The sequence below is a fragment of the Python bivittatus genome, unplaced genomic scaffold (genome assembly GCF_059951505.1).
Source record: "Python bivittatus isolate LINGU-HERP-01145 unplaced genomic scaffold, Pbiv_v1 ctg000700_np1212, whole genome shotgun sequence".
NCBI lineage: Eukaryota > Metazoa > Chordata > Lepidosauria > Squamata > Pythonidae > Python > Python bivittatus.
In genome coordinates this window covers 49,922,422-49,937,486 of record NW_028277098.1, presented here as the reverse complement: position 1 = coordinate 49,937,486, position 15,065 = coordinate 49,922,422, and the positions used below count along the sequence as shown (strand labels likewise).

Genomic DNA, 15,065 nt, shown 5'->3' with positions numbered 1-15,065 from the left:
TTGTTTTAAAAGAAAAGTAAGGAAACACAATTAGTTTAAATATATGTGTATAGGTTGTGACTGAGATTTTGAATGATCGAAAAAGAACATGCTACTTGTGGTATTTTATGGGAGCCTATACATTTAAATGGGAAAATAACTTAAAAAACACATAGGAAATTAATGCAGAGGAAGAAGAAAGGCACAGGGTCAACCAGCTTTGTTCATCAGGGATAATCATTATAGCTAATGATTAATACTAGATTTCTGTAGAAACATAAACATGTATATTTGAAGGTGGAACATGGAGAAAATAGGGGTTTCTTGAAAGGGAGACATTCTGAATCGTGCCACTGCATACGCCTGAGCTTCAGTGTTTCCCATGTTAATGCTCCAGTTCCACTAAGCCAGTGTTGTCCAAACTTGGCCACTTTAAGATGAGTGGACTTCAACTCCCAGAATTCCCCAGCCAGGTGCTGCTGGGGAATTCTGGGAGTTGAAGTCCACTCATCTTAAAGTGGCCAAGTTTGGACAACACTGCACTAACCCATCTGGGAAGCATAGTGCAGCTTGAGTAGGCAGAAAATGAAATACCTCAAATATATGGCTTTGATACCTTATACAACAAAACAGTAAGAAATATACATTTATGATCCCATAAACATGTTGTGCAAAAAGGCTCTGTTTTCACTAAAACTTCAGAAAATATCAATAGATGCCCGATAGATGTCGGGTGAACTCTGATCAGTAGTTTATATTATCCTTATGTTGACACATTTTTTCCCCTGACGGTAACTGGGAGCATATTTTCAGAAGAACATGCATGGGGAACAGGGCAATTAGAGAACTTTCCATCCCCTGCCATTCATTCCCAGCAGTCTGAGGTTGAGATCAGCTGTTTTGTATAAACCCAAAGAAGAGTTTAAAAACCTGCCACCCAGGAGTCAGGTCTGTGAATTACTTTATGCTGAGCATTGTGGCTCTCTCCCAGGTCTTTATCAAAAGAACTGATTCTTTAATCTGCCAGCTTTGGAAAAGAAGCTCTGCTGCAGGCCACTGAACACCAGGAGAAGACTTGCCAGCTGGGAAACTTCAAAAACTAGATCTGTAAAGCTGCTTTTTTCTGTACAGTAAGAGGAGAGAAACTCTTAGAAGCTCAAGGATAGCTGCCCGGTATTTATGGTTAGGCTCAAAAAGAAAATCCCAAAACTGCCCCAAGCAGTTCCATGATGATGGGGAGAGTCTGGGAAATGGATGAGGGAATCTGAGATGCTTAGAAGCAGGATGCTGGGGGTGGCTGTTTACAGATTCAGGGCCCTTCCACTCCACCACTGGTTCCATTCCTAAGCACTCAAAAGCAGTTTGAAAAAGTCCACATGGTTGACAAGGAATGCAAAAAATCACTGCCTTGCCTTCAGCTGGTGCAGGAACTGGTGGAGCAAAAAGTCTCTTACTTGCCACTCTATCAAAAGGGAAATAAATGGCTTGTACTGCTCCCCATCTCCTTACTTCATGTTGTGCACAAACAGACAAACAAATAAATAAATAAATATCCCTGAGCAATTCCTAGAAGGGGAAGTTGCAAAACTGCCAAGCCTCTATTCTTTTTGAAAGATCTGCTGGGGGCTGAAGCCCTGGGTGAGGCAAGAGTTTCTGTAAATGGGAAAGAGACTCTCCACAGCTCTATGGAGTCACAGGGTTTCCAAGGAACAACTAATGTATTGTGGTTTCAAACATACCATAGCTGAGCCAGAAATATATCTGCTTGGCTGTTGAACACAACTGGTGTCATGGGAGCATAGATTTCCAGTACTGGTTTCAGAATGGAGCAGAATTCTCATATGAAGATGCCCTTAGAAGAGAAGTATGTGGAAAAGTCTGGAGAGGGAAATAGAGTTGAGCAGACATTTTGTTAAATAATAGAGCTGGAAGAGCTGGAGTTTATTTAGCCATCAAATCCAATTTGTTTGTTTGTTTGTTTGTTTGGATTTAGAGACTGCCCAACTCAAGAGCAACTCATGGCTTACACTTTAAAAGAGTAAAAACAAAAGAGCAGAGGAGACCATGTATGTCTGAACAAAACATACTACTGATAGAAAAGAATATGTGTAGCTCAGGGTTGAACTGTGGAGTCCTTGGGGTTCTCCGAGGTTGGTTGTTTTCTTGCAAACGTTTCGTTACCCAGCTAAGTAATACCCTAGCCAGGTAACGAAACGTTTGCAAGAAAACAACCAACCTCAGAGAACCCCAAGGACTCCACAAAACATACTACATATATTATAAAAACACAAGTGACAGGGGCTCCGCAACCACCCTCCCCAAGGCCTGGAGCAATAGCCTGGTTTTCAAAAACTTCCAGAACATCATCCAGGTGGGAGTCCCACAGATCTCTCGGGGATTCTGTTCTAGACCCAAAGCACATCAGCTCTGCCCAATCTTAAACACAGGCTGTTTTTAGGCTGAAATTGTGGAAGATAGGCAGCCCCTCAAATAACCTGGCCCTATACCATGATCCAGTGTTGTTTGTTTCATTCTAAAGATAACGTTTGCACAATGTGTGTCACAGATAGCAAGTGCAACAAATTTATAGAATCCTGTTAAACCACTATAAGCATGTAATTGGTGAGCATTCATCTTGGTGAATCACACATCATAAAGGCCTATAATCCCTGACTTTGAATGAAATTGGTCCAGGCTTAGAAAGAGGAGTCCCAGCCACCACCAGTTCTGAGAGGTGTGAAACCTACTTAAAATGTACATCCCACAAGTTTAATTCTCTGGGTATAAAAAAAACTTCTCTTAGAGCTGCTTGTACAAGTTTTCAAGTTATACAGAACTCTGCAGACTCTGGTATTAGAAGATTTAAACATATCTCTGCATTTACTGTATTCTTAGGATTCCTGTGTCATAGGATTTCTGAAAAAAAAAATCGTAATCAAATAGAATAATGAATAAAAGTTAGAGGAGATGTTGCTCATAGGCAGAGAAAACGTTCCATTTTAAGAGAGATTTACAATGTATGAAGCATATAAAAATGGAGGTAGCCACAAAGTATGTAATATGCATAAAACCCATAGTCTCTTTTAAAACCCTAAACCACCATCAGAGTTAAGTGTTTTTTTGGCTTTATATCTGTGTCCATACACCAGCACCTAACTGACCTCAGCTATTCTGAAAAAGCTAAAAAGTGTTGGACCTGATTGGGATAGGAGATCACTAGAAAATGCAGCGGCTGAAGGCTAGACTGGGAACTGGAAAAATCATTGTGGAAGAAAACATTTTTTCCATATTGTTGCCAAGAAAAGTATATATGCATTCCTGGCCACAAAGTCACCAGAAGTGAAACTCAGTTCAAAGGCAACTGTTCCTTTAGTCTTTGCTTAATTTCAGATTCTTTTGCCAAAGAGTACTTAATGCATATTCTTAGACATACAACATTAGCTGACCTGCAGATGTGAACTGCAGTACTGGGAGCTGTAATTACCCTGTTGCTGCTGATTATGGGGCAAATGCCACTTGCCTACTGCTTTTCTAAAATGGAACAAATGTGCAGTATAGAAATCAGGCTATCGTGGGGTTTCCAACTCTGGGACTTGCTGGCATACATTTAAGCAGTCTTTGAAGTACAGTTCAAACAGTCGATATATCCTGGCAGACAGAAGTAATCTCGGATGCACATTGCCTCTCCATTTTCAGCTCTGAGGGATACAATTAAGCTGATTTATGGAAGATGTTTTCTTGAGTTAGTTAGCTAGTTTCTTTTATAAATTCTCCCTCTGGGCTCAGTGTAGTTCCCTGAAACAAGATGTAAACATTTCCAAAATCTTCAAAGCAAAGAACCTATGTAGAATTGGGGGGTGGGGACTCTTCTTGCCTGCTCAAGTAGAAAAATACTGAATGCATTTTAGCACTTGGCTTGCTTTTACAGGGGCTCTATGGGTGTGTGTTGTGTTAAATCCGCACTGCACACTAGAAGAAAAGGCATGCTGGCTGCGACAGCTCCGGAAGTGGGGCGATATGGATGTTTGTCCACTGGAAGATGGGAATTACAGCAATGAACTTCCCAACATCACTAGTGCACTTACTCAGAGCTCTAGTCACAGGCAAAGTAAGTTTGGCTGGGAGTGTTTCACTGTCTGCTGCATAACATCTTTCTCTAGTTTCCACAAACAGCTAAAAAAAATCTTGCAAGATCCCTGCTATGGATTAATAGAAATCTCGTTCATGGCATAAGATTGTTGTTCTACATTTCAGTTGGTAGATCAATGAACAAAAGAACCTTACCTCATATTTACTATGCATAACATTAATTCATATTAAAATGTCCCAACTGAAGGAAAATGGTTTTGGTTCAGATTGTCAGAGCTCTATGAATCCTGTCTTCTTCCCAGCTCCCACCCTCATACTGGAATAATTTTAGTGGCTTCACTCTCTCTCTCTTTCTCTTTTTGTTCCTCTGTTCCTGACTTTCTCTTTAATTCCCTCCCTGTATTCTTGCTCAGTTTCATTTATTGGTACCGGGCAGTGGATGAGCCCTGCTGTAGGTTGGTTTTTTGTTGTAATATTAACCGGAAATAATCCAGTTTAAAAAAGAATTGGTCAGCTTTATCTGTCTCCTCAATTATTCCCCATGCTGTTTTGTGCTGGAAGTGCCACCATTTGTATAGCTAGGTCTTTAACAATACTTAGCAAAAGCATCATTTGTGTGCTTTGCAGTCTCAGACAATTCCTGCCCAGCCTTGACCTATTGTACTCAGAAAGGTCTCTCTTAATTGTGATGCAACCATATATCAGTTGCGATATATATGGAATTGAATTCTTTTGTACAAAAATGGTAATTTAAAGCTCTTCATCCTCAGACTGTGTACATTTTGTTTGAATTAAACATCTGAAACTCCGTAACTATTCAGACATTCTCCATGGTACCCAGTCCAGCCCGAAAATGAACTGCTGTGCAGGCTGAATGCATAAAGATTGACTCATATTACTTAATACATAGTACATCAGGGGCTAGAATTCAGGATCTTTGTGTGCAAAATTCCCATTGCTTCCCAGCGTTCATATTGGGAGGGATACATTCAACATAGCATGGCAACAGTGTTCTTGCCAAGACCTTATATTGGAAATGGCAAATGCTGCTAATATATTTGTTACAGTGATAACAGACCTGCACAACCTGGAGTGCTGTACGAAGATTTTGATGTGCTTATTGGGAGTCTTTTTTTTTTTTAATGCCAAAAGGCAGCTTAAAAAATTGTGAAAATAAAATAAAATAAAATAGCAGTTCCTATACTTGCTAGCAAGGGAAGTCTACTAGTGCTTAAAAGAATATGGTGCTTGCTTCAGTGTCCTGCGTAGAACTCTCCCTAGCCCTCCTGTAAGAGGTTGAGTTGTAATTTCCATGCCCTACGTTCAGTTTTAATGCACATGAGCACTCTGGTGGTGATCAGATCCATCGTGGCAAATGGATTACCCCAAGCAGTGTGAATAGTTTGGGAAGACCAGGCCGTACTTGGATGCTCTGTGTATTTAGCCTTGATGGATATGCGACTGCCTTTAGAGGCCATCTGCTGGGAGACTAGTTGGCTTCCTTATGCAGTTGGTTGGCCCCTGTGAGAACAGATGCTGGGTTAACTGGGCCGGGGGTCTAATCCAGGAGGGCGCTGCTTGGTTTTTTATATTCTTACATGTTCTTTTCCTTATAGGCTCTTTAGCAAGGCCAAGGCGCACAGTGTTCACTCGTGCCATTGAAGGCTGTGACCTCCACTGGCAGGATAGTCACCTCCAGCGAATAATCAGCAGTGATTTCTACATCTCTCCATCTTATCACAGGGAGGGCGAGGGCCTTCTCTTCAACTCGCAAGGACAACCATTGTGGCTGGGTAAACTGCTACTCTTCCTGGTTCTAGTTGCTGTGGAATATTTTTTTAAAGAACGTTTGCTGAAGGAAAAGCTGCAATCCCTCTATAACAGAATAAGATTCTTGCCATTTGTGGGTGCTGTCCCTCTCTAGGGAGACCTACTTCACCTACTTACTTTCTAGAACCTGAGAAGCCATGGCACCTAGTCATTTGCAATACTCACAGGGCCTCTGGAGCTGGTCTTTTTTCCTAGCCCTATATTGGGATGCCATGTATTGAAACATTCCTAATTCAGTACAGAAAGAGTTTGCTGGTGTTGTAATTAAATGCAATAGTGCACCGGGAAACTAGGCCAGAGGTTCTAGTAATAACAAAATAGCAAATTGATTGAGATTAAATGAAAAGCATTAAAACTGAAATCTGTAGCTGAACACAGAAGATACACAATGGTTGTATAGAAAGACTGTAATGGACTTTTCATCTACATCAGCAAAGCCTCCCCTGCTAAACTAGACAGCCCCATGCCAAAATATTACAGATCCAACTCTCTGCAGCTTTATCAGGGGTATAGGTGCTGTGCAGCATAGAATATAGAAGTTCAGGGACTTAGCGGTGTCCTGCCAGAGCTAAGACACCTGGCTGCATAGTATAGAGGTACAATACAATATGGGCCAGTGAAGCCCTATAAAATCTGATAATGCACTTGCAGGGCTGTGGCTACCTTAGGTCCCTCCTTTGGCGAATGCATGGGACCTGGATGGGGTCACAAAAGGTTTTTAGCCATCTCTGCATCCTCATTTTCCTCAGTCCTTATCTGGATAGATCATTTAGACTTGCCAAAGGCATAAATAACATGCGCTGTCTAATCTTCCTGCTTACTTTGCTTGGAGCTCCTCCTGGAGGAAATTGAGAGCATTGAGGAATTGTTTTTGATTTACCAGCAACGTCTGAATGATATAATTTGAAAGTTGTGTATACATACTGTATAATGAACAAACTTTTTCGAAAGGGCCCCAAGAATTTTCTTCAGGAGCATTAAAAGCATTGAGCAAATCAGCTGAGGATTTGGAGGAAGACACGGGAGAGGGATGTAGCTACCATTAAAGATCTCACGATACCTTACGAAAAATATTTTTTTACGGATTGTCAGCTCCTGTGACTTTCTGTCTCCTGCATTCCCATGACAGGGACATTTGGAGAGGAAGAGGCTCTTTGCTGCTTTCCAACCAGTCTGTGTCATCATCTCCTCCATATGACTTCTCCCTTCAAGTCATAATCCTCTCCAAGCCACTGTGACTTCAGGGGGAAAACAACCATCAAGAACAGATGAATTTCTATGCCATGCAGTTGTGTTGCCACAGGGCAAATTGTTCTCTGATAATAACACTCTCTAGAATGGCACAGAACATACACTTGATACAGAATCACTTCCAGAGAGATATTCTGGAGGTTGAGCAGGAGTTATAAAAGATAGAAGACTGCATCAAGTCTCTCCTTCATAAAGAGATTTGTGTAAAGGGGAGGTTTGAAGGATGGAACTGTAACTGTGACTTTGTTTGAATGCTAGATGTAATAAAACGATGGGACTGCCTTTTCCCATCTAGTAGGAGAGATACAAAACATACATAAGCAACTTCCTTTTCCAATAAAATTAGCATGTTAGGGAAAAGGCTATGCTAGGTTACAATTGTTCCCCTATTTACCTTCTTTCTCTGAAAGGGAGATCTTTGCTGTAAGAGGGACCTTATGGTCTGACAGTATATAGTCAGGGAAGATCTTACCTCTGCATATTTGAATTACCTTTTGAAAGGAAATATTTGAAAAATGTGTTTCATGATATCTCTATGGGCTTTATTTGGTTTTATTAAAAGCACAAGGTTAGGATACAATAGTGGGTTGACAGATATAAGAGTTGAAGTACAGTCTATGATCAGAATCATCTGCATATTACAGCATACAATGATCCCCTGTGGAAAAGGCAAACAAAAAATCAAGCAACATCAAAAGCTCACGCTAAAAAAGTGGCCTATTTCTGCACATGTATGTCATCCTTAAGAGAAAAACAAAGAAGAAAATGTGTAAATGAAACTTAACCTTAAATTCCTAGTGTTCAATTGATTCTTTAGCATAGACCATCAGTATAATTCATCTGTATCTAATTGGCGCTTAATTGCCTTCTATCCTTATATGATGCCACAGAACATGTTCCAACTGCTTGTGCCCGGGTTGATGCCCTACGCTCCCATGGATACCCCAAGGAAGCGCTCCGTCTAACTGTGGCCATAATCAATACCCTGAGACTGCAGCAACAGAGGCAGCTGGAGATATACAAACATCAAAAGAAAGGTGTGAACTAGCTTGTAATTGTGTCTTTGATGCCAATCTAACTTTCTGAATGTTAATTTGGACTTCTTGATACATTATTTTTATGCTGTTTGGAGGATAACAGAGCCCAAAGTTGCCACCCTGATCTTTCCAAACAGATTTTAACCTTAGACTAGAGCAATTATTTTTGCAATTACCTTTAAAAAAAAACAACTGTCCATTTGAAGTTGGTGTTGCCCACATAGAGGATACTTGCATAAGTGAGTTCTGTTGGACTGAATTGGCCATCGGTCTTTTTGTAAACACAGTGTGTGTGGAGCTTACAGTATTTCAAAATCTGAGATCAAAATTGACCTGTCACCTTATCCAGTATGGAAACAGCCTTGTCAAAATGGAAGACTAGAGAATAAATAAAACAAATTGAAAGGAATCCCCATTATCACAAATGTGCAGGGATATTTGGTTGTCCTCTGCCAGTTTTGAACATTGTGTTTGGAAGATGAAACTAAAGAGGATGCACCCTGTGACCTTACTCTGGGATTGTTCTTGTTCTGTACTGTCCTCTAGAACTGTTGCAAAGAGGAGCAACCACCATCACAAACCTGGAAAGCTGGGTAGGACATCCTCTCAATCCTATTGGCTGTTTATTTCTCACTTTGACAGAAGCATGTCGAATAGAGGATGAAAACAGCCTTGATATTTCAGGTATGAGAATGAGAATTTCAGATTGCAAACTCTGAATTTAAACCAGCTTCTGTTCTTTTCCCCTATGTCCAGTTTGGAGCAATCCACAGATTACTGCTGTTATCAAATGACTATTTTTTCTAAAAACTGTAGGTATATGAATAAATAAGAAAAGTCCAGCCCACAATTTGTTACAATACAAAAGGAATAAGGGGGTGAAGAAAGCAGGTACTTAGAGTAGAAGCTTTTTTCTTCTGGCCAATGGAAGTTTCCCTGGGAGAGAGGAGATGCAGCCTCCCAATGGCCCTAAGACTTTTGTCGTGTAGCTCCTTAGCTCTAGCTGATAATAATAAGACACCTTCCTTTAAAGTTTTGCTCTTTAGTGTCTGCACTTGGCATGGCTGACTCCTCCTGCTATTCCCCAGGAAGTGATACCAGACCAAGTTCTTTGTGTGAAAAATGCAAAAATCAGTTGCTGATTCCAGAATATATTCTGCTTGCTAGCAGTGTTTCTCTGTGTTAATTTGTTCATAGTCAAAGGGTTTATGTGATGCTCCTTATGATTCCCATGCAGTGTGCTTCTCCAGGAAAATGGTATAGGGTGGAATTAACGAATCTGTCTGTGTAGCTCAGCCCAGATGAACCAGGATATTTGAGCACTTGAGCTGCGGCAAAAACAGTCATTGTGTTGTGCTGTAAGTGGGTAGTCTGGACCAATGGCGTTAATAGAGCCAACCTGATGGTGAATCTTGGAAAGCGTGAGAGGAAATTACAATTACTACACGGAGTCTGGTCCACCTACCCTATTATTCTCTTCTTCGCCATCAGATGCTGGTGAGTCAAAGCCTCCAGTATATCAGCATGTGCCCGTGGCCAACAGTTGCCCTGAGAATGGGGAATCCTACCTATCCCTGGCTTTGGAAGTGGCGCTGATGGGGATGGGGCAGCAACGGGTGATGCCAGAAGGCCTTTATGCGCAAGACAAAGTGTGGCGTAATGAGGAACAGATTATTGCCTGCCTGCAAGAGCTGGAGCTTGATGCTGTGTTGGTGCAGACACTCCGCAAGCAGTGCATTCTGCTTCTGGAAGGTGAGAAAATTGAGATGCTGCTATCAGCCACTCATGAGATACAAAGCTCTGTCCACTACCCAGAAAAAAAATCTAGATTCTCTCCAGTAAATTCCATATTCTGCAATTAGAAACCCAGACCATGTCCCTTGGTTACAATAACATATGCCAATCGGATAATGGTATCAAAATACTTTTGAATGGAAGAATTTGGTAGTGATATATGTATTATGGAAAAGAGGTTGGGAATACCATGATTAGGTAATACAATTACATAGTATCAGAGATTGTAGGAAGAGAGCCATGTTAATCTTTAGTGGTAAAAAAATTCAGAAAGAGTCTGGTAGCATCTTTTCTGACTAACCAATTTTATTAAGAGACATACACTTTTGTGAGTTACAGCTCACTTCATTAAATGCATAGACTGGCTAGAATGATGTAAGATTCAATTGGAGGGAGGGGAGGGAGATGGAGGGGAGGGCAAGGTGGTCATGCAGATGCAGGTTACACATGAAGCAGATTACAAGGACCTTAATAATTAACAGTTATAACGTGTTGGAAACCCATTGTGTTTGATGAGACCTTCTGAGATTGCCTTTGCTCGATGGTGCTGTTAAAGTCCTGCTTTGCCAAAACAGTCACTTTGAGGTCTGCAATGGGATATCCTGGGAAGTTGAAATGCTCTGATATTACTTTGTTTTGAGTCTTGATATTAAATTTGTGTCCATGAATTCTTTTGCACAAAGTTTGTCCCATTTGTCCTATGTAGGATCCAAAAGGGCACTGCGGGCAGATGATGGTATATAGTATATCACATTGGAGGAATGAAGGCACCTCTAATCTTGTGTGTGTGCTTGTTGGGGCCTATGATAGTGCTGTTGGTATAGATGTGAGGGCAAAGTAGACATACGGATTTGTTGCAGGGTCTGGTTCCCATGTTGTTTCTTGCTGTTTATGAGAATCTGCTTCAGGCTGGGTGGCTGTCTGTAAGTACGGGCCTGGCACTCAGTGCCTGAGAAAATGCAGTATCATTGCCCAGTATGCGCTGTAGCTTACTAATAATGCATTTGAGTGGTTTGAGCTGTGAGCCGTAGGTGACAACCAGTGGTGTTCTGTTGTTCTATTTCTAGAACAACAGGAGCCCTTTGTGGTCTGTCTTGTAATAAGTCCTCTCTGAGAATTGATCTGGCTCTATTGATTTGTCTATTGATCTCGTTGGGTGGGTAGTTTAGTGTCCTGAATCTCTGAGCATTAGAGGTGCTACACACACCTTTTCTTAAATTTGAACATTTTCTGTATATATTTCCTCATCCCCTGCTTTTTTTTTTTTTTAACTGAAACAGGAGCCCTTTGCAGTGATTACTGTAGCTTCTTACCTGAAGAGTTCTGGCAGCTGAATTTAAAAGACAATCCTAGTCGGTGCCTTGCGCTGCTTTAAAAATGCTTTCCCCCTCCACCCCACTGTGGACTCCAAAGCCTGTGTATTCACGAGTCTGTAGTTTCCTTTGAAAAGTAAAGGAAATTAATAGGTAACTTGGCCACTGCCATAGAGGTGGAAGGAGAGAAGACGAGTTGCTGTCTGTAACCTTTCTAACCATGGTATCTGAGCTGAAAATATCAGGAAGATGAGTAGGAGCATCTGGTCTTCAGTTTGGTGGTGGGAAGATGTGTCATCACATTAGAGACCTAGGTTCAAGTCCAACCTTGGTCATGGTAGCTTACTGGGTGACCTCATAGGATTGTTCTGGGACAGTTGGAGGAGGGAATACTATATATGCCATCTTGAGTTCTTGCTGGAAAAGTAAGATATAAATCTGTTAAATAAGGTTGGTTGAAGGAGAGATACTGATGTGCTTCTGCTCTTGCCTAGGTGGTCCCTTCAGTGGCCTTGGTGAGGTCATCCACCGGGAAAGTGTGCCTATGCACACTTTTGCAAAGTATCTCTTTTCTGCCTTACTGCCCCATGATGCTGACCTGGCCTACAAGCTGGCACTGCGCTCCATGAGGTTGGTACCACTTTTTTGATTCCCTTTGTTAATAAAAGTCAAGTGAAAGCAACAATGACAAGATTTTTTTTTCTAAAGTTTGGCATTCTTCTCAACCTTCTCCAACATCAAAATGTTTGCAGCATTTTTAAATAGATTTTTAAAGAATGCATGTGCATATATGTTCATCCTTTTTTTAAGTATGTGAAAATAAACTTCCTGATTAGTAAGTATGGTTGGCCAATTTCATCAGTAAGTATTACTTCTTTACTAACTTAGCATTTGAAGTTACATTTTAATCAAACAGAATGTAGAAATTCTAGCAGGTCCATGCTTGCAGGTAACAGTGGTGAAACATAATTTGTCAGATGCCCATAACAGAGAAAGTAGTCTTCACTTACCAACCACAATTGGGACTGGCAACTCCATCACTAAGCACCACGGTTGCTAGCCAAAAAACCATGTGACCATGCCAGATTTATGACATTGCTTCCGTCAATAAGCGAATCGCTGCCTTTATTAAGCGAGACATCACGTGACTGAGACTTGCAATTTTACTGCTGGCTTCTCCATTGACTCTGCTTGTCAGAAGCCAGTTGCAAAGTGCTCGAATGGCGATCACATGACTGTGGGGACGCTGTGACAGTCAGTAAGCGAAGACTACCTGTACATCTTAACCTTGTGAATAGTTTTTGATGTAGTCACATGTAGCTTTGCTATTGTTGCTCCAACCAAACGTGCAGAGGGTTGGATAGACTCGGTAGACAATTGTAATTTGCCATTACCTAGAAGGTTGTAATAATAAACACAGGAAGCCATTGGCTGTGATAATTGCTGCATATCCTGGGAAGCAGATATAGCTAGGCAGGAGAGCTCTGGCTTCATGTTCCTTAGATTCCCAAGCCTCTTAACTACAGGTACTCGCTTAGACCATTTATTCAGCAACCGTTCAAAGTCACAGTGGCACTGAACAAATAGTATTTATGCCTGATCCCCGAAGTTAGGGCCATTCCAGTGCTCCCATGGTCAAAATTCAGGCCCTTGACAGCCCACCTGCACTTAAAACCGCAGTGGTGCTTCAACTCCCCCCACCCGCCTATCTCCCCCCCATCTCTGCCCTTTTGGCCCTCTGCACAACGGAATTCTTTGGCGGTGGCAGCCCTGGGGCTGTACTAGAGGCCCGGGGCTTCAGCAGTCTCAGCTGGCCACCACCGCCCCTGGGCCTTTACTTCAGCCCTGGCATCATTGCCAAGGAGTGCTGCCTCAAGCCCCATGCCATGGCCAGCCACCCCAGTGCCACAGCGCAAAGCCCCAGCTGCCCCCACTGCCGTATGCTCCACAAGCCCTGCGGCACCCAGCTGACCTTCTCTGTCTTTCTCCCGCTGCTGATGAGGTGTGCCCAGCCTAGCCCTATGTGAGGCAGCTGCTGGCCATGCCAGACCTTCTTCCCAAGGCTGCTTCTGGAAAGCTTCTGAAGCCTTCCAAAGCATCACGAAAAGGCAATGCCTAGCGTTCTCCAAATCATGTGCATTATTCTCACAATGCTTCAGAAGGCCTCAGAAGCTTTCCAAAAGCTTTCCAAAGCATCATGAGAATGGCACGCACTTTTTGGAGAATGGCACAAGCAGCCTCAGGAAGAAAGCCTGGCACAGCCAGCAGCTGCCTTGCATAGGGCCAGGCTGGGCGCACAGCAAAGGTCAGCTGGGCATAGCAGGGCCTGTAGAGTGCAGGGTGGCAGGAACGGCTGGGGCTTGGCAATGGAGTGGCTGGCCGTGGCACAGGACTTGAGGCAGCACTCCTTGGCAGCAGCGCCAGTGGCACTGGGGCTGAAGTAGGGGCCCAGGGTAGGTGGTGGCCGGCTAAGACTGCTGAAGGCCCCAGGCAACTACTTCAGCCCCAGTGCCCCCACCACTGAACAGTGCCGCTGTGCAGGGCAGAGATGGGGGAGTTGAAGAGGCACAGGGTTAGGGTTAGGCCTAACCCTAACCTTTACCTAACCCTAACCCTTACCTTACCAAGACTCGGGGCTGGGAGGAATCAAGCCGGAAATGGCTTGGATTGGGGTTGGTCCTCGCCTAACGACCAGTGGAATTCAGTTAATGACAGCAATGGGGACTGCCAAGATTCCCATTGCTAAGTGATGTGGTCACGTGACATTGTGCTTTATAAGCGCGTCACTTAGCAACAGAAATTCCAGTCCCAATTACCATCATAACTCAAGGATTACCTGTATAAACATGTGAGCCAGTAGCTCCAAAGTGCATAAAATATCCAGGAAGAACACACACATATCTCCCCCTCCCATTAAGCAGAACCAGATAACTGCAGTGCAAATCAGGTTTGGCTCTGATATTAAAGCTTAAGAGAGGAATATGTCTAAAGTTTTATTTTTCTTTATAAGTGTATAAATCCCTTCTTAGTTCTCTAGTGACCTTTCCAGTTTGTACAAGATTAGTGTTGCAACCATATGCTGCTGAAAGCCTTTGAAAGCTTTTCCACATCATTTTCCCCCAGCATGTCACAGGAAGACAATTCAGAGAGGATTTAAAATTATTGCCAGCAGGTACCCTTCTACTGACCTGGTGTTGCTGCTTTGTTCTTCCTAGGTTGCCTGTTTTGGAGACAACTCCCTCAGGTGATGTCACACATCCTCACCACATTGTTTCAGTGGTACCTAGCAGGTATCCCCGCTGGTTTACTCTGGGACACTTGGAATCACAACAGTGTGAACTTGCTTCCACCATGCTGACAGCAGCCAAAGGTGGGTGAAGGATTCCGTATATAACTGGACATAGTCCCCTGGGTGGAATATTCACCAGCTGGCCCTCAGGAGAAATCTTGTAGTAGAAAGTAAATTGACGCATGCCAGGCAGACACTGCTGAGTAGTAGAATAGTAGATATAGTCATTTCATTAAAACCAAAGGAGAGTGATAGAGGGTACCGTTCCTGAGAAATTGTTGGGTTCTGTTGTAGCTGTTTCATCTTTCAAGAATCTGGACAAGAATGCTTTGACCATTGAGACATTTTTGATGCCTGAGAAGTGAAAAGAGGCATCAACGTGCATGAGCAACTGGGAGCATCAGCTTTAAGTCGATAGTGGACCTACCCACAAAAGCAATTGCACACTCTGTGCAGCCTTTATGACCAGTACCACCAAACTGC

General features: G+C 42.6%; 1 protein-coding gene across 1 annotated transcript in view; it reads left to right on the top strand.

Moving 5' to 3' along the window:
- Positions 1–15,065, top strand: part of ZSWIM5 (zinc finger SWIM-type containing 5) — a 144,634-nt gene that overhangs the window by 126,086 nt on the left and 3,483 nt on the right. Inside the window, exons 5-11 of the mRNA XM_007420221.4 lie at positions 3,908–4,087; positions 5,685–5,861; positions 8,040–8,186; positions 8,733–8,870; positions 9,678–9,938; positions 11,788–11,923; positions 14,509–14,663. Of these exons, the coding sequence (XP_007420283.2) occupies positions 3,908–4,087; positions 5,685–5,861; positions 8,040–8,186; positions 8,733–8,870; positions 9,678–9,938; positions 11,788–11,923; positions 14,509–14,663 (1,194 nt within the window). The remainder of the gene's footprint in view (positions 1–3,907; positions 4,088–5,684; positions 5,862–8,039; positions 8,187–8,732; positions 8,871–9,677; positions 9,939–11,787; positions 11,924–14,508; positions 14,664–15,065) is intronic.